Consider the following 26,842-nt stretch of genomic DNA (forward strand, 5'->3'; position numbering starts at 1 on the left):
CACCTTCAAGGCTGACAGAGTACTCCTGTTTCAGCCCTTGAGTATCTATAAATGCCTGCTAGTTATGTGTCCCCTCTTCTTTAAGTGTGTGCTTGTTAAACTCTATCAAGATCCTCAAGTGCATGCTCATTATTTTGCACTCAGGGTTAATAGTAGCTGCGACACACTGTGACCTTCTGGGCTTCAATGGCAGCTGTAAAACAGGTGCAGAAGACTCTGCAAAGGATAAAAGGCAGCTCAAACAAAGAGACTTATACATAGAAGAACAAATATCCTCTTGACCCTCTTGTTACCATCATATTTTAACCCTGAAACAAACTTAAATTTATTGTAGAAAAAGAAAATAAGTCTTTATTTTGGAGCTGTTGATGATGAGCTTGAGAGGCACGGACAGACTCCAATTTGTGATTGGCCTCAGAATGAGGAACCAAAAAATATACACTAAGCATTGCCCAGGTACAGTGCATCAACGTACCTGAAGATGAAGATGAAGAGCATGAGCAGCATACAAAAGGTGGCCACATTGTCCATAGTCTTCATCAGAACCACCAGTTGTCTTCTCAAAGCTGGCATGAACCGGACAAGCTTCAGCACTCTGAGCAGTCTGAAAGTCCTTAGCACAGATAGTCCTCCATCCGACTGTCCAATGATCTCACAGACACTGAGAAAGACCAAAGAGACAAAGTGACATATTAACAGATATAACTTTGGTGTTGTAGTTATGGCAGGAATATGGTAATCTAGTTAGTAAAAAGGTATTTTCTGCTTTGACAGTAACCAAGTATGGTTTTTGGGGGGTTATCAATCCTCCATTTATAAACTGGATTAGAGTCATGTGTGACAAAAAGGCAAAGTCACGTTTTTGGTCTGATCAACACCATGGTCCTCCCCGAGATTTACCAAGGGTGTTTTGTCTTGGCCGACAGACATACTTTTTTTAACATACATGTATTAAAACAAAACAAAAAAAAAAAGACTTCAGAACTGATGCTCAAGAGTAGTTTTTCCTCATTCAGATTCAAACCGTTCTGATCATGGATTTAAACTATTATAAAGTAAACAGATTAAGATGTGTGATATGACAGGATTGTGCATATTGTAATACAAAAAAAACAAAAAAACAAAACAAAAAACCACCACCCTCACTTAAAAAAATGCCTCTCCCACATAGCTGCACCAGATTCTTTTCCTCTGACATGTGTATGACTTTAAATGTCTTTAAATGTTTGTATGTTATCTGTTCTGTTTTGTTTGTGTTTTTTTTTTTCTTTTTTTTTTTTTTGACCATCAACATTTTTTTTGGAGTCTCAAGTAAAGAAAATAGGTAGACTACAGACACATTTTGCATTACTTCTGCTATGTTTCTATCAATTTGAGTGAAAATTACGTATTTTAATTCCGATGAGACTCTTGCTTGGATTCACGGAGGCCCATGAAATCATAGCTGAAGTCTTCTCTTGAGAGCTTTTGTATGACATGAAATGTGGGTTTTGGTTCATTTTTTTTGTATTCATTGTGCCTTGATAGGGTTATCTAATATTTCAGCATTTTTAATTAAGCTCGTGCCTAATATGAAGTGCCTCTCAATTAGTGATTAGTCTTGCAGAACAATCACAGGAGCTTACATTTCAGTTCACTTCAGGTAGGTTTGATTATGATCCAAGAACCACTGGTTGTAAAGTAATGTGTCCTTTCTCATGAAAAGCCCCACTCTGTTCATCAAAATAGCATAGACAAAGTACCAAAACAGCAGCGGCCTTGCACTGGCAAAGACTGAATGGAGGCGCTTTTACAGAGATGGGTTGTCTGAATAGCTGAGGACATTCGGATAGATGAAGAGAGGGAAATTGGCTGTGCAGCCAGGGATAAGAAGACAGCTGTAGATATGTTCAATCAACATGCATCTCTATGATGGGCTCCACATTTGATCTTGTTCAGTTATAGTTGCTTTGATGTGTATTTGATCTCGGGGTTATAATGAGGATCATAGACAAAGGTGCTCAGACAGATGAAATGGGAAAAGCGCCTGCTGATCAAAGGTACAGGCACTTACCTGACGCGTCAGGCACACACAACAAAAGACAATATCTGTTCACTGCTGCCTGACGCTCTGGCATCCACATATATACAGGTGCTACATTTCAACCAGGCAGAAGAGATATGACAGTTTGACAAAGCATGGCATGAATAATTCAACCCCAGAATTGTGTTTTTTTTTGGAACAGTCTGACAATCCCAAAAAAATTATATATAAACATTTTTAATCCAGAAGCCACACCCCTATCTGCAGCAATGTGGCACATCGAAGATTATTTCAACATCCAATTACCTTATGATGACGATTACTCCATCAAAGACATTGTATGGGTTTCTCAGATAGTTGAAGGAGCCAAATGCTGTAAGCTTGAGGATCATCTCTAAGGAGAACATACTGGTGAAGACGATGTTGCAGATCTCCAAGACATTAGTGAGCTCCTCTGGCTGACAAAGCAGAGTGACAAATACAAGAAATAAAAAAAAGCATTAACAAGAGGTTGACAGGAGATTAAAAAAAAGAGACTTAAGGTAAGTTGAACAAAAGTCAACAAAAAAAAAAAGAACTTGTGACTCTTAACACATCAGAAATGTTAACAAAACGTTGACACCTCTACTTCTTGGTATCCTTGCAGCTTTTAGCCATTTATTGATAGAAATTACAGTTACACTTCTGGCACTGCTTTAGGTTATAAAACAACGGAAACACTCGTCTTTGGTGGCACTGGCTGAGTTAAAAAAAAAAAGGTAAATGTAACAATGTTACCTTTGATATTAATAGAACAATATTCGAATGTTGTAATGCTTTGCTAACAGCGATTCGTTTGTGCATCACATTAAGCATGTTTTTGCCATAGGTTACAAATGTTAGCTTATATTTATTGTAAAACTATGCTTTGCTATGTATTGATTTTATTAAATACTGAAATGAAATTTTAGCAACATTAACTCTTCACAATATCTTTCTAGGCGGGCTGTGCTTGGTGGAGGCTAATTAGTATCTAGCTACAGTGTTCCAGTTGTGCTAACGACCAGCATGCTAGCTTAATCTAATAAATCTGCTTTACTAACACATAAAAATGCTAATGTTTTAAATATTAATATTTCATGTGAGCTATATTTTCAATAGGCTGCTCTGCAAATGTTTACATATGCTAACAATTTTGCAAGCATTGATGGTTTTTTGTGTGTGTTAAACTGCTAACTTTGCCCAATAACAGTCACAGTTGAACATTTCAATATGGTTAAACATGTAGGATACTGGAAGAAATTTGATAGGGGTTAGTTGACAAAACTGAGAAATGGATAAGTAAAACAGAGCTAAAAACTGAGCTCTTTTTGTTGTTTTTTTTAGCACTAGCATACATTAACAAACAGTAGTGTGTAAAAAAAAAGAAAAGAAAAGAAAAGAAACCAAATGTCAGTTTGCATGTAGTCTAGTTGCTATCTATATTCAGTGCAGCTGGCAGCCTGGTACTCTGAGACGTGACCACTGCAAAATAACTTCTGCATGTGGGTTGGAATGGACATTATCACAAACAATTAAACCCCTGTTTTCGCCTTAACTTGGGCTGTATCAGTCTCCCGTTTAGCTTTCTTCTGCTCTTTTGTCCCTTTTCTGTCTGACAGTTAGGCTTCAGTGTCCACCACCACTACAAAATTAATCACAGAAATTGTTTTCAGCTGAGAAAAACTCAGATCCATCTTCTTACTTCAAAGCTTTGTCAGCATGGTGTTGTCATAGAGACCTAGACGTGCTGTAAATCAATCTAGTCCTGCCTGACTTGATTTGGGATCATCTTTATCTATATATCTACTTTTGCAAATCACTTGGAAACTCCTCACAGCCTTTTCAATGTGAATATGTCTCTGCTGTTCTTTATATTAAACTGTAATTGAAAAAAAAAGAAAAGAAAACCAGGACAGTAGCTGGGTCCTTAATTTTTCCATTCATTTATGAATGTAATCTTTTTTCCTCTGTTATTAGCCATTTGACTCTGCACGGATCAAATGGTAGAAGGGGTGAGGAGATTAAGATCAAGAGCTTTTCCTCACAGCTGCACTCTCACGTGAATGTATTGATGCCATAAAGAAGTAATTGTTCAAATAAAGTCTGAGCCATGAAACCTTGCCAACACAGCAGAAGTTCACAAGCAAAGAAACATTACACTGCTTGTCATCAATTAGAGATACTGCAAATGTTGTCGGTGAAAAGCTCCAATATTTCACATTCCGTTAGAGACAGGTGGAAAGGACCAAAGTTTGCTGCCAAGAGTTGTACATCAACATATTTGGTCCAGGAAGTGACTACATCAAGCAATTATTACATGTGAGAGTGAAGGGATGGTTACTCTAGCCCACTGCCAATATTTGAATAAGATCACTCAGTCTTGTTAACACCTCAGTATTGGCAGGAACATGTTTTGAGTGTTTATTCTTAGCCTCCCACCGTATGCTGTTACAGATATTTCAGTTCTTTTTACTTGCTGTAAGTCTTTCATTGCTAATGTGCTGCAGTGTTTCTTTTCAGCTTTCCCTGACACCGTTTGACTTCTTCTTTTCTGCTTCTATGTGGATTTGCGCAAGACACACACACGGGCACACACACACAGCCAAATTTGTTGCAATCATCATATCCAGCACAGAGCTTCTCTGTAGCTCCAGCAATGATGCTTCTGACATTTACCATCCAAGAATCAATGAGCACTGTGTCCTGCATTTACATTTCTATGTCTGTGCTGCTGATTGTACCGCTCTATGTATTCATATGTGTGTGTGTGTTTGTCGGTACTAATGAGTGTTTAGCTGTTTGAAAACACAGGCTAATGATGCGTGCCCACCAGTGTTGGTAACGATGTGATGGCTGACCGCTGTTTGCAGAACAGCCAAACTGCACTGGCAGCCCCCAGAGATCCATTACTGCCATCTCATTACCACAGACCTAGGAACAGATCTGAAGTGTTTTCCGGTTGGCTGATGTATGGAATAAAACAACAGGAGTGGGGAGAGGACATCATGCTGAGGATCCACAGTTGTTTTAAAAAAGTAAGTAGTATGCACTTGTGGAGTGATCCAATTTAACCTCAGCACAGCTAAAAGAGAAATGCTTAATGCTGACAGGGTAGGGTTTCAAAAAACTGCTTTGTGTACAGTGCAAGTATCCAGGAACTGCAAAGTTGCCTAAATCGTTCACAGTTACTAATTACGCTCAATGACTGTCAGATATAATTCACAGTCGCTGACACAAAATTGGCATTAGCATGGTTCCTACATTGCAGAAAATCCTGTCCACTGTGGGCTTTTTCAGAGTTAACAGCAAATCTGAAAAAAACCTTAATAAGCAACTCTACTAAGACAAAAGATGGAGTTAACCTATGTTTCATTCAGCCAAGTTAATTCACTCTTTAGTATTGCACACATGATAAACAGCCCCGTTGGCTGTACAGGCCTCTGACCCAAACTGTTAAGTTAATCAGAAAACAGCAGAGAGTTGTGTTTTTTCCTGAACACCTAGTGACACGTTTGTATTTAGGACCCAGAAGCGAGTAATTGGTGATAAACAATGAACAGTCTTTATTGGCAGAAACTTAAAGGCACAGTTCAGAACGGGGTTTGAACCCGCACACTTAGGAATGAAGGGTGAGTGTCTCTTCAGTAGAGCCACACAGGAGACGTTTGGGACAAAGGCTCAGACAGTCTTTGAATGCAGGGAGTTGCGGCTTGAGCGGGGATTGAACCCGCGACCACAGGATCTCGAGACGAGCGTTCTCCTGACTGAGCCACACAGGAGACGTACAGGCAAAGGCTCACGTAGTAGAAGGCCGGCGAGGGTTCAGTAACCAGGCAGACCAACACGGAGAAGGATTCAGGCGATACTCAGAGTCGAAGACAGGCAGGGATCAGGTACCAGGTAGACCAACACGGATCAGGACAGGCAGAACTCGGCGTCCGAGACAGAAGCAGGATCGACAGCCGGGGACTCAGGCAGACGGGTGAGTGACGAACAGAAGCTTTAGTCGATACCTTGTAGTCAGGCCGAGGGTCAGGCTTAACAGGCAGAAACTGGGACGGAACTTGTAGGCAACAGGTAAGCAGTCCGAAGACAGGTCTGAAGTTCTCAGCGTGAGTGCGAAGACAGTCTGACAATGACCGTGTGTGGAGCTGGGGTTTATATAGGTGGCCTGATGGCAGCAGATGAGGTGCAGGTGTGAGCAGGAGCACAGGTGAGTGGAGTCAGGCTGATTAGGCTGGAGACAGAGGCTGAGGCTGAGACTGAGAGTGTGACACCTAGGACTAGAGATCTTAAGTCTTTTCATCCTCTTGGGATCTCTGACTGGAATAACTCACTGTTTCCATTGAGTTATAATTCTTGTAAAGTGTAATGTAATCTGATACAACCTGTGTGATGAATTAGGTGGTTGTCAGGGCTACACTCTGACTGTTTGCATTTATTGGGAAAATTTGCAGGTTCTCTGTCAGGCTTAACTTTGAATCATTCTTATTCAAAAACTTTTTTTTTCTGTAACTGACACCCTGTGGATGGGAATCTCAAGGGATGCCACGTATGATATACAGTTAAGTTCTACAATTTATTTAAAACAGGGAATCGAACAGTTACTTATTTAAGAACTGGAACATTTTGTCACGACCAATAAAAGAGAAATGGTACAAGAAACATTTCTAGGAGTTGTGTGATTTTTACTGGTAAACATTATTCATTAATCAATAACCATTTAGTGATATTATAATGAATTGAGATCAAATTATAATGCAATTGAGCAGCCTGTGCGATAACCTTTGTCTAGCTTCAGATAATGGGTTATTAAATCTATTCTTTTACCTTTTTTGTGTCCTATTCATCTCTCCCTTTTTTTAGTCAATTCACAGCCTGAACACAGTGGTGCACCATCATCCTTTTGATAGCAGCATTTGAGCAGTCCACGGGAGACAACCCCATTTGACTCCGGTCAGTAAAGCTGACAGATTAGAAAATGCTCACTTTGTTACAGCCAAATGAGTTATGAGGGTGATGGCAAGTTTTAGAACTTTTCGCAACAGGTTCAGTTTCCCTAGCCTTTTCAGCACTCCAATGCTTTTAACATTTGTCTGACCCCTGTTAGTGAAACACCTTTCAACATTTCTGACAGCAAACAACCCAAAGCTTCTGTTATGGTAATCTGCATGAAAAGCAGTTATATAATAATCCAAGCCACAACAAATCTACATATTATGCTGCATTTTCAGCTTCAGTTCTGAAAAAAAAAAAAAAACACATAATATGCATATATATTTATTTCCATGCAAGGTTAAAAATGTTAAATATAAAAGCAAATGTCTATTCAGCAGCCTTTGTTGGCTGGATTAAGTATTAAGAATTTCTGGCTACTCATGAAGAGAGTTGCATTTAACTCAGCACAGCCTTTTAAATTCATTAATGTAGAATTTGAATCTCTGTGTATTGTCCTTTATTTCTATTTCCAGCCACTAAATTGTTTCCAGAAACTGTTATATAGAAACCGTTTATTTTCCTTAAGACCCCGATTCTGTTTTTGATTCCTCTGGCCTATTCTTGTCTGTGGTTACAAAACACATTTGCTTTCTGCTATGATTCCACTTCAGATATGACCACCATTTGAAACTTGGAAAATTGTAATTAAGTGTGTGGGAGTTGTTCAATATCTCAACAACTATGGCTGCCTCTGCAACAGAAGTCACACAGTTTTCCTTCTGTTTTAATCCTTTTTTTTTGTCCTTTGGCAGAGAGAGACATTCGATTAACAGTGTTGTTTGATCTCTATCCACCCTTGTTGGATTTCCAATGTGCCAATCCCGTTGCTGCATTATTAATCCCCAAACAGCTGTTGAATTTTCAGAGGTGTCCCTTCACTTGGGCAATCCATCCTGTATTGCTTTGTTTTGTTTTGTTTTTTTTTGTTTTTTTTATTATCATTTTTTTTTTTTTAATAACATTTTTTTTTTTTTTATTATTATTATTTTAGAAATGTAAATCATAGCATAGTATCTAAAGTCTCTTGTAAGAAATTTCGATATGAGGCAGTTACATCTCTAGACAAATTATATTATTTATAATGTTGTCAGTTCTTAGATGGTACTGAATTTATCATAACAAAAAATGTTTAATTTACATGTATGAGGCAGTCTGCATTCTGATAGTAGATAACATTGTATTCATGCAATGTGGTTTCTTCACAAGATGAAATAATCACATTCCCATTCTTTACTGTTCCCCAAATAGTTTTGTGAAAAAGAACAGATTTGTTTTCTGCATTTTATAGGGAATACAAAATGAATGCATAGAAAGGCCCAGCACTTTCAGTTACCACTGTGCTCCGATTCTTAACTCATGTGTTGTTAACAATAACAATCACTGTGTAAGATTTGTAGCGGAAAACAGTAAAGTAATGTATTTAGCAGTGGGTCATATAAAACACAGGTTTCTAATTCGGGTCCATAATACCTTGACTTTGTTCGTAGAATGACTTCTTGCCAAAAGTGAGCTATCTACTTAAGCTAGCATTAGACTAATTACTTGGTCTGACTGCTTAATGTTGGCAAACATAAATGTCCCATTTGTAATTCAAAGCTTGGTTGAGAAAGTTTCTTCAGTATCAGTTTAGGGGCCCAACAAGATACCTGTTGTATTTACTCATCTTGTTGGTTAATTTAAAAAAAAAAAAAATCAAATTCTGCTGTGTTTTCATAGTCAAATATTTTGGGCTGCCTCCTCCGTGTGCTGTCAGTTGTTCGGTTGTTGTCAGTCGTTTGGCCTAAACCCTTTCAAATACCGATTGTCTTTATTTCAATATTTTGTTAAAAAGAAGGGATTTCTTTGACAGTTTTCTCCAAGCTCCAATATTCTAAGGAATTATTTCACAATGTAGTTAAAAATGTAACTTAAAAAATGCCTACTTGGTTTCAAAAAACAAAAACAAACAAACAAAAAGGGTAGAAGAGTAAAGGGGCATTTTTAAAACACTCTTGCACCAATAAATTGTTTATTCTCATAGAAAACTCTTGCCAACAGTAAACCTGAAGCATCACAGAAGCTTCCAGGACATTTGGCAAGCAGGTGATCTATTGTACCATAGCAACAGAACCCAGACCCACAGGTATAGCGGGACAGGTGGAAGCCCCCCTCTACAGGACGAGGATCAGGGCCAAGGGATTGATTAAGCCTGGTACCTCCCTCCATCAAACTGAGGGAGGACGGACTCTGGTTTGCCAAACAGGCGCCAGCACAACAGACATCCCAGCGTACTATTTCCTCCGTAATATAGGAGCAAAGTCTCTGTCTGCCTCCCTCGCTCTGTCTCTCTCTATTTTTAGCCACCCCGAGATTAGAGACGACCCACCACAGTGGTGGTAGCAGGCGTGAGTGGGCGATGGTATAGCAAGAGCAGGAAATATTGACACAAAGCCTGAGAGAGAGCTGAGCGACAGAGAGGGCAGAAACAGAAAAGTAATCGGATGTTAAAAGACAGCATAGGGATTCACTTTTTAAAAGCTTGGATATACCGAAATATGTTGTCTGACCCAAAGGTGCAATGATGTTCTGCTAGCCCAACTCATATTCTGCTGTCTAACCTTAGCACAGACCTGTCTTAGCTGTTGTTTTGGGAGTTAGATTACACTGCTTTGAAAAGACAGAAAGAAGCAAAGTCAAGGTAGACAGTGATAGGGATGTGGAGGAGAGAGAACATGTAGAGCTAAGCATTGCGGAGGAGTGTGGACATTGACTGACAGGAAGAACACCAAGAGACTGTGAACTAGCACTGAAGGCAGCAGTGGTTATTTGTTCACTCTAAAACAACTGTTGTAAGAGTGAGAGTGTGTCGCTCAGCTTCTTCAAGAAACATAGATATTTTTTTTGTAATGCATGCAAAGCTTAATACTTAATGAAACACAGAACTACAGGGATACTGAAACATTAATTCCAGTATTCAGATGTGTGACTCAACAATCATGTCAGGATTGGCTCCAGTATGTACTCTTTAAGGACCTGTTTACAAGACAATGTTTCATCTGAATACGCTGAAACGCAGTGAAAAAAACCTGCAATTACATGGAAATGCCGAGGGACTGAAAACGTAGTAAGCATTCCAGGCCTGCAGGTGGTGCTATAACTGTCTTGTCCAGAAGCAGCTTTTGGTAGATCTCCACCAAAGTAGAGTTGAGCTGGTCATCTGGTGTATTGGGGAATACTAAGATACTAAGTGCAAAAGTGGAGTAACAGATCTTCATTTTGTATGAAGACAGTCATCAGATACAGCAGATTGAGCGTCACAAGCACAGCATGGTAGTTTGCGACAATGGTAACAACCGTACTGTTTCCTGTTGTATGCGCTCTTGCAAAGCTGAGTGTGACATCATCGTTTCAACTGAGAACGCCAGCTTACTGTTTACACAGCAACTGTGTCGACAGCGTTCAGAAAAAATCCCACTCTGGAGGCCGTTTTCAAAAGATTGTGTTTTAGGTTGGCTGAAACGCTGTTCCCGTGTAAACGCGAGCCTGAAACGCAACAAAACTATTGTGTTTTACCCTAAAACTGTTGCGGTGTAAACAGCCCCTAAGTGATGGAAAATCTTTGAAACATGGCTCTTTTTTTAGTGTTTTCAGTCAGTTTAGACAAATGAGACCTTAGAATGAAGTTGAAATTCAGTGAAAAACTTTAAAGTCAATTGCTTTTTAATCATCTGAGGGAATTTCTTCCTTTTTTTCTTTTTTTTTTTAAATGGAATTTAACAAAAAATGTGAGTTGAAGCTGGATAGAAGCTAATGTAGATAGAAAACCTAGCTTCACTCATCACAAATGATTTAAAGCGACAGGGAGTAATGACTGTAATGTATGAGATTAACACAAAAGCAGTCATTCATCAATCTTGAGTGGGAGTTGGTAGATTCTGATGTAGAAACAAGCTTAAGGCAAGATTCACGTGTGATTCATCAAGTGAGGGCAAATTACAGTGTACGTCTGGTCATATTTAAATTGGGACGGACAAACCTGCACCATGTCAGATGTAGATAATACAAATGTTCTATACAGGACCACAAACTGGTTAACTTACAAACTCGATTTTATTAATCTTATTTCTGGTCATTTTTAGCCAAGAAGTGTGCTGCTTGTGCGCAATAACGCACCAGAGTGTGATGTTAATTTTAAACCTATTGGCTGTTATCTCATGTAGATGTGCATCTTTTGTTATAAAATTGTCTGCTTTTCCCACAGTTCAGACTTATATTATGCCATTGCAAGGAGTGGAAATATAGTCTTCATGGTAAATCATGTTATTAATAAGGCTTCCTTAAAAAACAAAAAAAAGAAGTATGATCCAGTTCTCTTCAGAGACTTTATTCTGCGAGTGTCCTAACCAGATTTTTATTAATCATTTCAAAGTAAAACAATAAAGGAAGGAGAAAAATCAGCTGACTGCTTGCACTGTTCTTTCATAAGAGATGTATTTTTCAGATTGGCAGTAGAAAAGTGAAATGTTTCATACATTCTTGGTGTCAAATCTAATTTAACTATCTAAATATTACCTAATATCTAATATATACCCTGTGAACCTCTGTTAGTCTGTCTCAAAATGTACTGCACTCATATGATCCCATTATTCTCCACCACTGATAGATTTTGCCACACTTTTCCCTCTGACATGAAACTTGCATACACAATCTCAGAGCTGGCAATACAACGGGTGTACCCTATGCCCATGTTCAATTTGATATGCTGATCTGTGTACACCCATTTTTCAGCTGTATGCAAGTTTGATAAATGAGGGTCATTGCCTTTACAAAGTTTGCAAAGTGCAAATGCTGGAAGATTCACTAAGAAAGGTTACTTCAAGAAAGCAGATATTAATTCTGCAACTCATGACTTTTGATCACAAAGCAAAATTCAAGTCTAACCTCGTTTTTATTGTTGGAGTGTATTTTATAGCCAGTTTTGATCTGCAGGGAGTCACATGAGTTTGTAGAGCTAAGCCTATGATTTATGACACATCTGAGCTGGAGATAACTTTTGATAAATCTCATACAGCTTTTGAAAATAAATGAACTGCAGACAGCAGAAATCAGACATCAAATAAAAAAGAAAATGATCAAAAATAAAAGTTCAACAGAGGAGGGTGCCAGCTTTCTGTACCTGCTCATGGTGCTCGATGCCCATGCTGATGGTGTTGATGAGGATGGCGATCATGATGCCTCGGTTGAAGTACTTGCTCTCCACGATTGCCCATAGTTTCATCCTGGTATCATGCCACAGCTCCTTACAGCTCTTCTTTGGACAACAGCCTCCCTTTGTCCCTGCACCCGCCTGGCTTTTCTTGCCCTTTTCCTTACTCTCAGACTGTGCCCCTTCCATGTCCGTTTCTTCTACAGCTCCCTCCTCTGTTTCCTCATTCAATGCATTGCGGACTGGTCCAACCCCATCGGATAGCGAAAGGGCTGTGGCACACATGGGGCAGCCTTCAGTGGCGGATGTGGCAGTGAGGGCCATTGGTGAGGGGTTGTCAGGTTTGTTGTGGTGAGAACAGGGTACACCTATAAAGAGATGTAAAGGACAGTCAGTGTTTTAGTTTAGGTCACCTCTTTCTTGACCAATACCATGAAGCAGATGGGATATTTCCCAAAAACTGTGGTTGTAGGAGTTGTCTTGGATTTGACTTGTAGGTCAAGTCTAAGATGCTGGAACCTTAATAAGTGGCTTTGAGACCAGTCTTGAGACAAAGCGTGACTAACAACAACTGCTTGACCAAATACATACCGTGCCTCATCACTGCTCTCCTCTCACGTCCCCCCCTTCCATTGGCCTTCCTTTCTCTCAGTTCCCCTCCTCCTCTGCCTCTCCCAACACCCTTGAAGCCACGAGGTTTCCCTCGCAGAGCATTAAAAAAGGCTACAGTTTGTCTCCTGGCCTTACGGAGGATGTGACAGACCAGCTGGAAGAGCTCCTCATAGCAGTCCCCGGGTTGACTGTTCAGGGTGGAGGAGGAGGAACACTGCGCTCGCTGCTCCTGCATCAGCTGGTGCTCCCTCTGCTTGGTCTCTGAGAATTGGGTGGCGATGACCACGAGGCACAGGTTGATCATGAAGAAAGAGCCCACCTGGGAGTATGAGAACCATACACTGTACGTGAAATGGTTTAATGTGCTACATTTACTCGGTAATTCCGGCAGTTAGCTGCTGAAATTACTGAGTAAAAATAACAAAAATAACAAAAATATAACATTTGTTTACAGTGGAAACAATGAAGCTACCATTTTCTTAGAAAGTAGAAAATCCTTTTGCTACTTTGCCATTTAATCTGACAGTCACAATCAAACTATTTGATAAATGAAACTAGCTTAGGAAAAGGAAGCAACCATAGCTACCTAGCAAATTCTTATTCTCACCATCCAACAATTTTATCTCTCTCTTTTTTCCCCCCACTGATGTTGAGTCCAAAGCACACATAATACTGTATGACATGACGTCCCAGTTAATCCCAAGTGCTATAAAGCCTAGCCCAAGAGTTGTATGGAGCTATATAATCTCACAACCTTTGCAACACCCCAGAACTATGATGCTAGCGCCATGATGTCTATATTTGCTGATCAAACTGTGTGCGCATCTGATACCTGGCCTTAGGCCTAGTTTGTCCTTGATGAATAATGAAATGGCTGTTGGCAAAAGAACACCTTGTGAGACTCAGGTATACAAGAGAAATATTGAAACATGATAAAATTCAGAGGAGAGGAAAAAGATTAAATATTTAGCAGGTTGTGTGAAACCTGCTTCAGTCCACATAGAACATCACAACTTGTTTTAAGGGATTTGATTCCTCCCTGACAAAATCTGGCTCTAAATATTGTAGCTCTTAGGTCATATGTGGTTAGTTTTGTTTTTTGACCTTGAGAGGAGAAGCTCTGTTCAAAAAATTGTAACATCTATTCTGCTTCCATCTTAATAATTTAAACTGCAACATTTGTCATACATATAAAAGTTTATATATAAAGATATACATTTAGGCTTCCTCCATTTGCATGTGAACACGGCTGAAACAGTTGGAAAAGAAGAGAGTAAGAAGGTCAATGTCAAGGTAAAAGAGAGTGAGATAAAGGGAGAAAGCAGAGAGAGGATGAAGAATACTCTGTGGGCTATGATCAATAGTGATTGTGAAGCTTGATAACCCCCTCCTGCTCTCCATCTGAACCTCTGCATGTTTCAAAGACCAAGGAAGAGCTGTGTAGAGAGTGTGAGTGACCGCACGTGTGTGTTTTGAGTTTGAAGCTGCTCTTCATTGATCCAAGGCAGAATTTGTGGTCAGGCTGCCTGGTTTTCATGACATCTCTCAGGACCCACAGCCTGAAAGGGAGGCAGCGGGTCCCAGCACCCGTTCAGCACCCTGGCTGATCCCATAAAATATTTATGCTCACACTCTGCAAGAGCCACTGAAATACAATTAGATTCGTGTGAGGCTCTAGAAGTGTGTGCATGTGTGTGTGCAGTTGAATTGTTTGCAGTGCTGTTAGCACGTCAGAGAGAATTTGAGGTTGACGAGTGAAAGGATAACAGCCTACAGTTTTCATTGAGAACTGCCCACACTTACAAATATTCAAGTTGAAGTGCGTTGTATAAAACCCGGCTTCTGTTTGTGCAATGTTCCGGCTTGTACAGCACATTAAGCTTGATTAGGTGAATGCATCAACATAGTTTCCAACTCCATCAGGTACAGAAACACACACACACACACACACACACACACACACACACACACACACACACACACACACACACACACACACACACACACACACACACACACACACACACACACACACACACAGGCATTAAATACCATAGGCATGAGGTATGTCCTACTGTTTAAAGATTTGTGTAAGCATATAGGAAGAAGTAGGGTAGTGACCGAAAGAAGAAGATCGCGGGTACAAGCCGCTGAAATGAGCTTTTTCCACAAGGTGTCTGGGCTCAGCCTTAGAGATAGGGTGTGGAGCTCAGACATTCGGGAGAGGCCCGGAGTAGAGCTGCTGCTCCTCCGCATCAAGAGGAGCCAGATGAGGTGGTTCGGACATCTGGTGAGGATGCCTCCCGGATGGAGAAGGTGATTTTGGCTTGTCCAGCTGGGAGGAGACCCCCAGGGTAGACCCAGGATGCGGTGGAGAGATTATATCTCTTGGCTGGCCTGGGAATGCCTTGGTATCTCCTCAGAAGAGCTGGTGGAAATGGCTGAGGACAGGGGCCACTGGTCTATGCTGATGGAACTGCTGCCCCCGTGACCCGGACCCAGATAAGTGGTGGAAAATGTGGTGAGGTGAGATGAGATTATTTTTTAATCAGTTTTATAACTTTAGAATTTAGATTTTTTTATATATATATATATATATAATAAGTGAACGTCAGCTCTTCAAAGATTTTCTCTTAGCATCTCCACTTGCTGTAATACTGTTAAAGTATTGTATTTTTTAAACCAGTGTATTCTGTCTTTATAATTGTCTCACCAATGAGTAACCTGTTGCTGTTTCAACACACGGCAACAGATGGAAGAATTAAATGAGATCAATGTTTAGCTGTCTGTATCCTTGTTGACAAATTGGCTGCATTCCTGGTATTAATGAGGACGAGGTGGGGTTGGAGGCTTACACGGTGTCAAATCAAAAGGCTCATTACTTTGTTTACCTGCGTATCAAAACAGGGCAAGTTTGGACTCTCTGCACAACAAACATTTATTCCTGAGGGCCGAGCTATTTTCCACGGGAAGCCTTTAATTCCACTGAGTCCTTTGGTCTACACTGATCTACGTGATGCTAATCAGTAAATGACTTCTATCAAACTTCCTCCATCTTTATCGCCCTTTTATCCTCTGTCTCTCCAGCTGTCACACTCTCTCCGTCTCTCATCTTTCAGCGCCCTTCCTGCACCCACTTCACCCTGCTCTACCTTTATCTCCCTCAATTCAATTCAACACACTTGATCTATGTGAACGCTACATGTGAGAAATTGCTGAAGTATCTAAACTCAATTTCTTCCTCTCCCTCCTTTTCCCCTCGGCTTGTGTCTGTCACTCCCTCTCTTCCATCTCTCCATGCTCAGTGTCTCACAGTTTTAGAGCAAACATAATTAAAAGTCTGATCATCTGTCTGCTGTTGAGACCTGACAAGTGCAGGGTTTTAACAGAACTTAAACATGTGAATAGAAATCCCTTCCCTGGTTTATGTCTATTTGTGAGACAAGCCTTGAAACGTGTCGTAACAAAGCCGACAAGAGCCCTACTGTCAAATAGTCTCTGTGGGGAAAGACAGCAGATATGCAATGCACAGAGAAAAATCCCGCTGATACTTTGAGCTTGATGCAAAACACATTCATCTTGAGCTTCATTACAAGGAGGAGATTTCCTACCTCATTTAGATAATGTTTCACAAACTTCTGCTTCAATAGATACTCAGTGGAGAGACACAAGAGAACATTGCTGTTTAAATTCTAGCAATGTCATTGATTTGATCCTATATCCAAGTGTTGGTTATAGCTAAGGGTTTGATTAGGGGCGGATTTATGCAAGCAATAAAAGCAAGCATTAGCAAAGCTGATGTAATTTATCACCCTTTTAATCCTTACACTTCATATCTCTTCTGACCTGCCCAAATTAATGTTACCATCCACATATCAACACCTCACAAAGCTGGATGTATTGCTTTTATAAAGAATAAGGAAGATTTATTAGCTGCTGTTTGTATTTGTGTTATTCATGGTTTGGCCAGACTCCCTTCTTTAGTAAGTATGAGAGCACTCTGACAGAGGACAGCAGCAGCAAAGTAGACGAAAAGTAGGAAAGTAGGAAATAAATGGGAAAGAAAAAAGCTATTTTTTATATTCCAAGCTGATCTGAACATTTTTTGATTTGTTATATTTCTAAGTGAAACTCTGTATTTATGCTGACATCTCAAACATTTAATGCAAAATTTTGTCCATTTTCTTTTGAATGACCCATCTTTTAAAAATTCTTGACTCTGATTGGTCAAAATGTCATAACAATGGTTATTGATTCTGAATAGTAAAAGCTATGTCAGGGACAACCTCGTCAAACCTTTTAATCAAAACAGGCCACACAAAGTAGTTTGGTGGTGTATCTATTTAGTTTCAGCTGACAGCGCGGTGACACAGCCTTAACTTACAACATGGGGGGCTATTTTGATGTTACACAACTCTTTGGGAGGACACAAAACTTTAAATCTTGGGTTACTGGCTGACCAGTTACCAGCAAAGAAAAGTTGACTAGCGACAGCAAGGAAAGTAAGGGCTACTAAAAGACACAAGTAGCTGAGTGAAAGAGGTACCAGTCAAATTGGGAAAAACAGTAACACCTTAAGAGCCTTGATAGTGTCATGCAAAAATGTCTGAGTAAAGGAAAAAAGAAATGTAAAAAGTTTTGAGTTGTGTCTTGTGCAATTTTTTCTAAATTACAACTTTGATGCTGCTGGTTTTGGCTATACCACAGTAAAAGTGAGATATGTATGCTGCTGTGATCACTGTGTCTGTTCCTTCCATGTGAGCCTGCAGGACATGCTGAGGGATTCAGTCTAATTAATAAAATTTCATTTAGGATCAAAGGGAGCACCAACATGTGGTCAACCAACCCTCCCATCCTCCTCCAATCCGCTCTCTGATTTCATGCCCACGCTTCAGTCCATCATCGTCACTTTCCGAATCTTCTCCTCATCGATTCAACCATCCTTTTCCTCCTCATGCTCCCTCTACTTTTTCCCTCTCCTCCACTCTCGCTCTGAAGCTCACTTACTCACCTTCCTTCCTTCACTAACCCATTTCCCCCCATTTCTCCCCTTCATTTTCCCTCCAATTTCATCATCCTTACTCTATCTCTTACTGTCCACCGGCAGTAATTTCCTCTCTCCCTGTCTTTCTCTCTCCACCTCTCCTCCCTGATGTTTCACATCAAAGACAACCAGCACATCACTGAGCATCTAGTGAGGCAATTTTATGAACTTGATGCTGAAGCAATGCATTTGAATGTGTTTTTGACAATAAATGTATTTTCAGATAAACAAGAAAGTACTTCTATGATGACTGATGTTTGGCGGGGATGACAGCTGATCTTGAGGCACTGCAGTTTAGTCTGAATGGACAAAACAGATAAAGGCTCTGTTCTCTTCTTGGAGAAAATCAGAAGTAAAAGAGGGTCAGGCTGGAAAATAATAGGAATTTTTATGAGACTAAAGGTTTTAGATGCCGTAGCCTGCCTCACTGCAGCTCGTTTCAAGTTATAATTTCAAATAGGAAAGCTTTTGACATTTCTGAAAGCATCTGAATTTTGGTTTGAATCGTGAAAAGTCACAAAAGATTGAAAAGTAAGTGTCATGAAGTGTCTGCAAAAGTCAAAGGGAACTCTGAATTTAAAAAAAAAAAAAAAGTATAAATCTTTTTTTTTTTTTTTGTCTGAACACTTTCCGAGGAAATTACAGGAGTTCAAGATCTCAATTTAAAATGATATCTGCTTCCTTTAAATGTGTTTGACACCTCCCAGTGCTTGCACAACCATGCTAATGTAGACTAGCCCAACACCCAGAGGCTTGATTCTTTAGGGACTCAAATGAAGATGTATACCCACTGTAACAGTGTTAAGGAGCACAAAGGACTGCCTCTGACATGGCAAATAGCCAATCAGGGTGGCCAATCGGATCCCAAGCAAGGCCCTGACCACCTCTCCGGATTTTTCTGAACAACATCCATCCATCCATTTTCTACCGCTTATCCATTTCAGGGTTGTGACTGCTGGCTGGAGCCTATTCCAGCTATCAACGGATGAGATAGGTACACCCGTGACTGGTTGGCAGTCAATCACAGGGCTGACACACACAGACCAACAACCCTTCACGTATACACTCACACCTATAGGCTATTCAGAATCACCAATTAATCTGATGAGAATGTTACTGGACTGAGAAAGCTGGAGTGCCCAGAGGTAACCAACGGATACAAAGGGAGTGCATGCAGACTTCTCACAGAAAGGTAGACATTGTCAGAACCAGGATTCGAACTGGTGACCTTTTTGCTGTGAGGCAACAGCACTTACCACTGCATCACTGTGCAGCCCCCGTTGACAACTAGTTCACCAAATTATTAAAAATCTGTAAAAAAAAAAAAAAAAAAAAGAGCAAAAAACTGATTGGTGAAAAAAATCCCCACTTCAATTATTGCTTAGCTAAAAAACAAACAATGTACATGTTGAATATCAGTTCTGATTGGCCAAAAACCAAGCAGCAACCTCCGGTCTGAGAATATGAGACAATGCAGAAGTGCTAAAATCTGCTGTTTCTTGAGTGTTTGGTTTGAGGTTGGCTCCGAAAGTAGTGGAAGTCACATACACACCAAGCCAAAAAAAGCTGTTTTCAAAGCAGAAATTAACCTATTTACAGCCTGGTTCAAAAAACGTCTCCTGTCTGAGTTGCTAGTTTTACTACCGGCTCACACTGTACGGGGGGTGAATTTTTTTGTCACGCGGCTGTTCAGAGGATATTAAGATCGGGAGCTCCCACAATAAGGGGCACAGCTGAGGGTCATGTGACCTCGCCAAGAGGTAAGCAGCACACGTCATAATATACAGTCTATGCCAAAACACCATAAATATATTAAATCAATCCATAGAAAGGGGGTCTGCAAGGTTATTCAACAACCAAAATAATTCTCTAAATATATGTACAAGCTGCCAAAACTAGTTTAGAAATGACAGTTATGAAATCCTGAGTAAAAAGGTGTATAAATGTTATTTTACCATGGTTATAAATGGGTGTATAATATTCTAAGTTTATACTTTAGACTGCTCAAAACAGACTTTTAGATAAGTGACTTGAAAAGAGTGATTTGTGTCCCAGCCAAAGTGTACTTCTTATGCTCTAAGTTACTTCTGACTGTCAGTTTTTAAGTTTATGAGTGTCTCTGCGTGACTTAGTATAATGAGCAGACTGACAGATGTATGAATGATGCTCAGTATAGAGCTCAGCGAGAGAGAGAAGTGAGCATATGAAGGGAGATAGTTATCGGTGGAGATTAAGGAGAGGAAAAAAGGAGTAGAAGGAAGAAAGAGGGGATACACAAAGTGTTTGGAAGGGTGAAGAAGGAAGCGGTGAAGGTATTAGTAGAGTCTAAGAGTGAGAGGGCAGATTGACAGATTTAAGAAAATGGACAGATTTAATGAAAGAAGAAATGAGAGTAAAAGAGATGGGGGGGAAATGGAGGTCTGGACCTGAAGGCAGGCAATTAAACATAAAAACACAAGGCAGCCTCTGGGTTGAGTAAGGAACTGGCAGTCACACTTCATACACACAAACAGGCTCTCAAAGGGCCAAAAATAAAATGCACTGAAGGGAATGTGTGTGTGTGTGTGTGTGTGTGTGTGTGTGTGTGTGTGTGCGTGTGCGTGTGCGTGTGTGTGTGTGTGCACGTGTGCGCGTTCGTGTGTGCACGTGCGTGTGTGTGTGTGTGTGTGTGTGTTGACACTTACAGAAGCCTACGTGCTCTATTTGCACACATGCATGGGAAAGCTGGTGGAAGTGAAATAAAGAAGGGAATAAAGAAGAAACAGCACTCTACTGTCATAATTTATCTCATTCAGTGGTATCTAGCGGTCAGATTTTGGATTGAAACACTTCAGTAGTAACCCACCCTATTGGTCTTTGTGACTTTGGCCTTCAATGACTTTAAATAACTATGGTTTTTCCATTTGTCAAATTTGACCCTTAAAACCTTTTTGAGATTCAAATTCTACAGCGCACAACAACCACTCTCCACTTCTGTGTCTTTCAACTGGCATACCATATATGACTTGTCACTGAATGCTAACGTTCATGCTAGCTTGTGCTAGTACTAAAACATGGTGATGCAAGGTGGTGGCTTACTACCCATTCTGACAAATGTGAAAGTAAAAAAAAAAAATTATATTAATATTAATGTTATTTTAATACAATCTAATAATCGTTAAATTCACAGTACCAATATACTGATAAGCACTGGCTGGAAAACACTGCATTAGGTTTATTCTGGTATATAATTTGACTTACAATGATGAGGAGAATAAAGTAGATGAAGTTGTAGAAGGAATGAGCATCCATCACATAGTACATGATCTCCACCCAGCCCTCCAGAGTGATCACCTGCAGTAGGGAAAGAAGGATATTATAACACTTCTGAGTACTGAAACACACCAGTTAACAATTTGTGCATTTTTTCTCTAATTATGAGAACTTGTGTTTTGGCAGAGAATTTAGACACAATGAAAGAGATGATTAGTGGCTTCAACTTAAAATCATTGAACTTCACAGGGCATGAATGCAATAAAATGTCCAAATAGATCCTACGTAAATGCATCAGGCTTTAAAAACAGTATTCAGAAGAACAAACTGAAGTATGAAAGTATCTGATCAATATTTTGTTAGTGATGTGTGTTACACTATTTTTCAAAGCCAGTAGGTGATGTTTTTAAATGGTTATATTTGTGACTTATTTCTTTTCTTTTTTTTTTTTTTTAATTCATTTTTTTTTCTCAGTCATCTTGAAGCAAAGGTAGTGTCTGTCCTTTCTTTCTTATGTTGGGCTAATAAGATAAATTAGGCAAATGCATGTTTAGCTGTTGCTGGTTTTGGTCATGGCTGTAAAAACATTCATTACAAGAAAATGCTGAAACATATTTCAAAATACTGGACTATTATTAACAGGCTGAATAAAATTTCAACAAAATTTGTGCGAAGTGTTTTCCTAGGTGGTAAAGGTATACTGTATGAAACAGGGAGGACAGTTATTACAGAGGCACAGTGGACTTACCAAGAAAAAATAAAAAGTCAAAACCTATTTGTCCTGAAACAACCAGATGTTTTTTTCAAGGGTTGTTATTTGATCAGCATTCATACATTCATTGTGATTCCAAATTTTTTGTGTTTCATACATTATTCAATCAACATTACGAAAGGTAAGTGACGGAACAATAGTTAGAGAAAAAAAATAAAGAGAAATTAAAGATGGCTCTGGACAAAAACAACAAGTAGAGTTTAAAGTCTACTAATTTGGTACTTATCACACCTGGAAGATGACAATCCAAGCATAAGCAATGTTGTCAAAGTTGATGGCTCCTTTGTGTGGGTTGCGTAATCCAGTGTGACACCTGGTGTAGTACCGGTTCCAGTTGACACACAGTCCTGCAACACTCACGCTGCCATTGGCCAGAGGCTCAGGGCTCAGGCCCAAAGACTGGCGGTACAGCACGTCATCTTTGTCCAGGCAGCACGTTTTGCCTCCTTCACGGCGGGCAGGGACGTCAGTGCATGACATGATTCCATTGTCCACTGGTAAGGAGCAGATGAAAGGCCGTTCATCATCCTCGTCAGCCATGTAGTATGGCCGAGGCAGACTGATACCTGTAGTGCTGCGAGAGAAAGAGAAGAAAATAGTGAGTGTGAAAGCAAAAGGGTTATTTTATAACCTTGTCAAAACTCTTTCACATTCACGCTTCAAACCTAAAACACCAGCTGGAAGAAAAGCCTTGAAAAGTGAGAGTGTACATTGTATTAACTAGTTTATCACTGATACGTTCCACAAGGCGAAGCCCCTTCTCCTTCATGGCTATTTCCAACACTTGTGTGCTGTGACATCAGTATGTCAAAGACAGACAGACAAGTAGATGAAAGGATGGAGGGAGAGACCGAGTATCAGAGAGTGAGATGATTATGTTAGTAATGGAAAAATTAAGAGAAAATGACACCAGAGACACACAGACAAAGGGAGGCAGAGAAGCAGTGAAGACAAGATAATCCCAACAGTGTGACTGTCTGCTCATCTTAGTGAACCAGACATTTCAGCCAATCATGTAGCATTTACTTCATTTAACTTCTAGCTTTTGTTCTTCTTTTACAGTTAGACCGATTGGCAGGAGCTTATGCCAGAGTCAAGGCATGCACATGAACATGTCAAATAAAGAAAAGGGGAGAAGATACCAAACATGAAGAAGACCTAAGCAGGGCTCAAGCCGATGTGTTGGCAAGTTTATAACAAACAAACAAATAAATAGTACACAGGAAAGCCCGTATCAAATCGGGACACCTGGCCACCCTAAAGAAAATAAAGTCATTGATGAGTAAGAATAAATGTATAAGAAAACTAGAAAAGCACTCAGAGAGCGCAGACCTCCGCCAAGCAAATTGTGGTTGTCACGCAACACTTTAGTCCTACTTTAATGTTATACCCCCTTTCAGCAGACCGTCTGCTACAATTTGGTGTTAGTTGCAGGTTTATACAATAATTTGTTACCTGACGGTGTTGAAAATTATGATAACCCAGTACATATTTCATATTCTGGATCTTAGTATCCCTTATATTGCCTGGATCTGGGTAGTCCTTTTACATGTGTGAGAAATTATCGTGACCTTGTCTTTTGTTTTGCAAAGCAATCCAACAATTTATCGTGGAGTTATTTACACATCTAGTGAAAATGGTCCAATCTCACAATGATAAGGAATCCTTTAAAAAAATTAAGGAACCAGATGGTGATCCAGATCACTTCCAAAATTGAATCACTTGTTCCTTTTCCCATTTCAAAGATTTTCTTAAAATTTCATGAAAATTCTTTTGAGTTATGTTGTTCACAAACCAACAAACAGACACACAAACAGATAAACTCTCCCAAAAACGTAACCTCCTGGCAGAGGTAAAAATGAAAGAAAGAAGAAAATACCACTTCTAAATTAGGAGAATTAGAAAGAAAGAAAGAAAGAAAGAAAGAAAGAAAGAAAGAAAGAAACAAAGAAAGAAAGAAAGAAAGAAAGAAAAAAAGAAAGAAAGAAAGAAAGAAAGAAAGAAAGAAAGAAAGAAAGAAAGAAAGGCAACAAAAAAGTAAGAGGGAAAATTAAGTCATGGATGAGAGAAAAAGAAACAAAACTATGGGAGTAGGAGAAAGAGACTTGAGTCCTGCATCAGTAACTATGAGAGAATGGCAAGAGAAAAGTCAGAAAGAAACAAAATGTGAAAAAAAGGAAGAGAGGAAGATGAGAGCAGGTATTTGTCTTGTCATTACAGAGAGCGGGGAGTAGTCACTGAAGACAGAGAGCAGCAGAGCTGGATGTGATCTAAGTTTAATCCGAGAGCAGGTTGCTATTTAAAGGGCAGTCTGGAGGAAAAGATACAGATGAGCACAGACGCTGCTTTGCAATTACATGTGACCTGGTATTTGAGAAGGCAGCGTTGTGAGTACTTCCCCTGATTCTCACTCCACTTTTAGTCCTCGCTGCCTGCTCTTTGGAGCCTTCTGGCTGACTCTGTCTCTCTACATTGTGTTGCGCTGAAAAGAAGCTATTACCTGAGAAGCACCAAGACCTTTTAAGTTAACAGGTTTGCCGTAGTTATTTCTAACCACTTTTTCTCATGCTCTTTCTTACATCTATTATGTAATTTTATCCAAACCAAAATGTTCTCAGTTGCATCACGCTATTGGAATAGCTATTGCTTCATAGGGCGAAAGTTTCGGCATGTCTTGGCATTCAAAAAAATGCAAGAAGCCCAGTTAATGTCACCAACCAGCACTCAATTTTCCCTGAATTCACTTCAACTTTGTTATCGGTTATGACTTGTAGTTGTTGGCGAAAAAAACTGTGAAATGAACAGCAAGGGTACTGAAATGTGTGAAAAGTGCTGGAGTCTGATCCTTGTGTCTCATTAACTGAGCCCTTAATAAAACAAAGATTTCTTTGACTGGATCACTTCTGTTTTTCAGATCTATGTTCCAGAGAATGCAATTAGGTGTCAAAGACCTCTCTGCTCAGTCACAGCTTGCTACCTCAGCCAATTTGGAAAAGGCAGCAAACTAGAATTTTTGTGACTTTGGTCAAAGCCTAAAACACATTGTTAATATGTGGCTAAACTGGAACTGGGGCACAAATAAACCATTTATTTTTGGTAAAAGTCAGCACATGATCAAGGATGCCAAAAGAATCAGGACATCTGCCTTTACATGTGCTTGAACTTTAATGGCACCCCATTCTTAATCTGTATGGTTCAATGTGGAGTTGGCCCACTCTTTGCAGCTTTGACAGCTTCTACTCCTCTGGGAAAGCTTTACACAAGGTTAAGGAGTGTGTTCATGGGAATTTTTAAACTTTCTTCCATTAGCACATTTGTGAAGTTAAGCCCTGGTTTACGATAAGGAGGCCTGGTTTACTGTCTCGAATCAAAATCATCCCAAAGGTTTTATAGCTGGTTAAAGCAAGGGGAAATACCCAGTTGATAAAAATGAAGCCTGTGCAGAAGCGCAAAAAGCCACAGTTATAAAACAGATAGAAAAAGGAGCAAGTTGGAACAGTGAACAGTAAAACCCTGCCTCAGTGTGGTGACATTGCTGCATTTATGAGATTTTTGTTGCGCTCATGATCTCTGTACATCAGAGGACTTGTGAGTAAATTTCATAAAACGTGACAGTCCTCTTTCTTCTTTTCTCTGCACATCCCACACCCAGCCCACTAATCTTCACCTCTGCTCAGGATGGAGCCAACATCAAGTGACAGCGGATCTCACAGCTGAGCTCATTATCAGATTGGACGTCAGCTCTGTGTCTGTATACTGAGGTGATTACGTTTGCCAGCAGACAGTGTCAGACAGACAGCATTCATTTCACACCTGAGGAGACGTTGGACTTCTGACAGCAAAAGCACCAGCCAAAGGTTCATGTTTGATACCTCATGCTTATGTTCCTGGAAACCTCCTGCACTCTGGTTTACAACTGTTGTGCAGCTTTGTATCAAAATCATCCAAAAACTCTGCTTCTGTGCATGGATTACCAACATTGCATGAGATTACTAAAATTAACTCAGGTGGGTCAGGACATCTTATAATTGCATCCCTTTTCCATTTCATTTTGTGTATGGTAACCATGGAGATGGCTGACCACAAAGCCTCTCATCAGATCATTATTTTCTCCCTGGGCTTGGCAGAATGAACCGCTTTCCAGCCCACTCCTCCGTGCAGCCAAACTGGCCTAATCAAACGCTTGGCTGCAGATCTGGTCTCCCCAGGCTTACCACCACTGAATCCCAGGCATTGTCTGAGCCTGGGGCTCTCACAGTGGTATTAGCTGTACTCTTAATCATACAGATATTATGGGAAAAACAGCACCTGTTAAACTTCTGGTTCTGCATTTAGAATGATCAAAATTATTTGGCTTTCCAAAGGGGGGCGTCATGAATCATCACAGACAAGTGTTATGTGCTGAGAAAAATGAATATTTGACTATGAATAATGTTGAATTAAAAGAAAAATAATTCCTGGATGAAGTAAAATGGGTTCAAAGCTTTCTTTCACATGTCAGAACACACACACACCAGAATGGGATATCAAGTCATCTGTGCTTCATGTGGATCAATTGTGTCAACCCTACAGTATGACCAAATGGAGCATTCCTCGAATACAGCCATTAGCAATAGTGGAAAAAGAAGTAGGACACATCAGTTTTGTGATTTGTTGTAAGGCCAAATACTACCTTATAAATAAATAATTTAAAAAAACACTGTAGTCTGACTCATTATTTTTAGACCATGTCTATTGTAAGAGCAAACCTTCAAAAAGTTGCTTCCAATTGTTTCCTTGTCTTACACTGTGATGGTAACAGTAACTTGACCCACTGTTTATTTTAAAAGTGCTTCCTGAAACTACAAACCCTCTGTTTTGTGTATTGTATAAGATTCAGTCCCCCACCCCAGGGAAAATATTTGACTGCTTTTCTACACAAGACTTCCTTTGCAT

General features: G+C 39.9%; 1 protein-coding gene across 1 annotated transcript in view; it reads right to left on the bottom strand.

Moving 5' to 3' along the window:
* Positions 1–26,842, bottom strand: part of cacna1ib (calcium voltage-gated channel subunit alpha1 Ib) — a 156,584-nt gene that overhangs the window by 84,500 nt on the left and 45,242 nt on the right. The window contains exons 5-10 of the mRNA XM_074686023.1: positions 22,139–22,481; positions 21,124–21,216; positions 12,819–13,158; positions 12,198–12,595; positions 2,330–2,481; positions 476–661 (exon numbers count right to left, since the gene is read on the bottom strand). Of these exons, the coding sequence (XP_074542124.1) occupies positions 476–661; positions 2,330–2,481; positions 12,198–12,595; positions 12,819–13,158; positions 21,124–21,216; positions 22,139–22,481 (1,512 nt within the window). The remainder of the gene's footprint in view (positions 1–475; positions 662–2,329; positions 2,482–12,197; positions 12,596–12,818; positions 13,159–21,123; positions 21,217–22,138; positions 22,482–26,842) is intronic.

This window comes from Halichoeres trimaculatus, unplaced genomic scaffold, assembly GCF_033239565.1.
Source record: "Halichoeres trimaculatus isolate MK-OKI-2021-1 unplaced genomic scaffold, fHalTri1.1 fHalTri1_scaffold_2, whole genome shotgun sequence".
Lineage (NCBI taxonomy): Eukaryota > Metazoa > Chordata > Actinopteri > Labriformes > Labridae > Halichoeres > Halichoeres trimaculatus.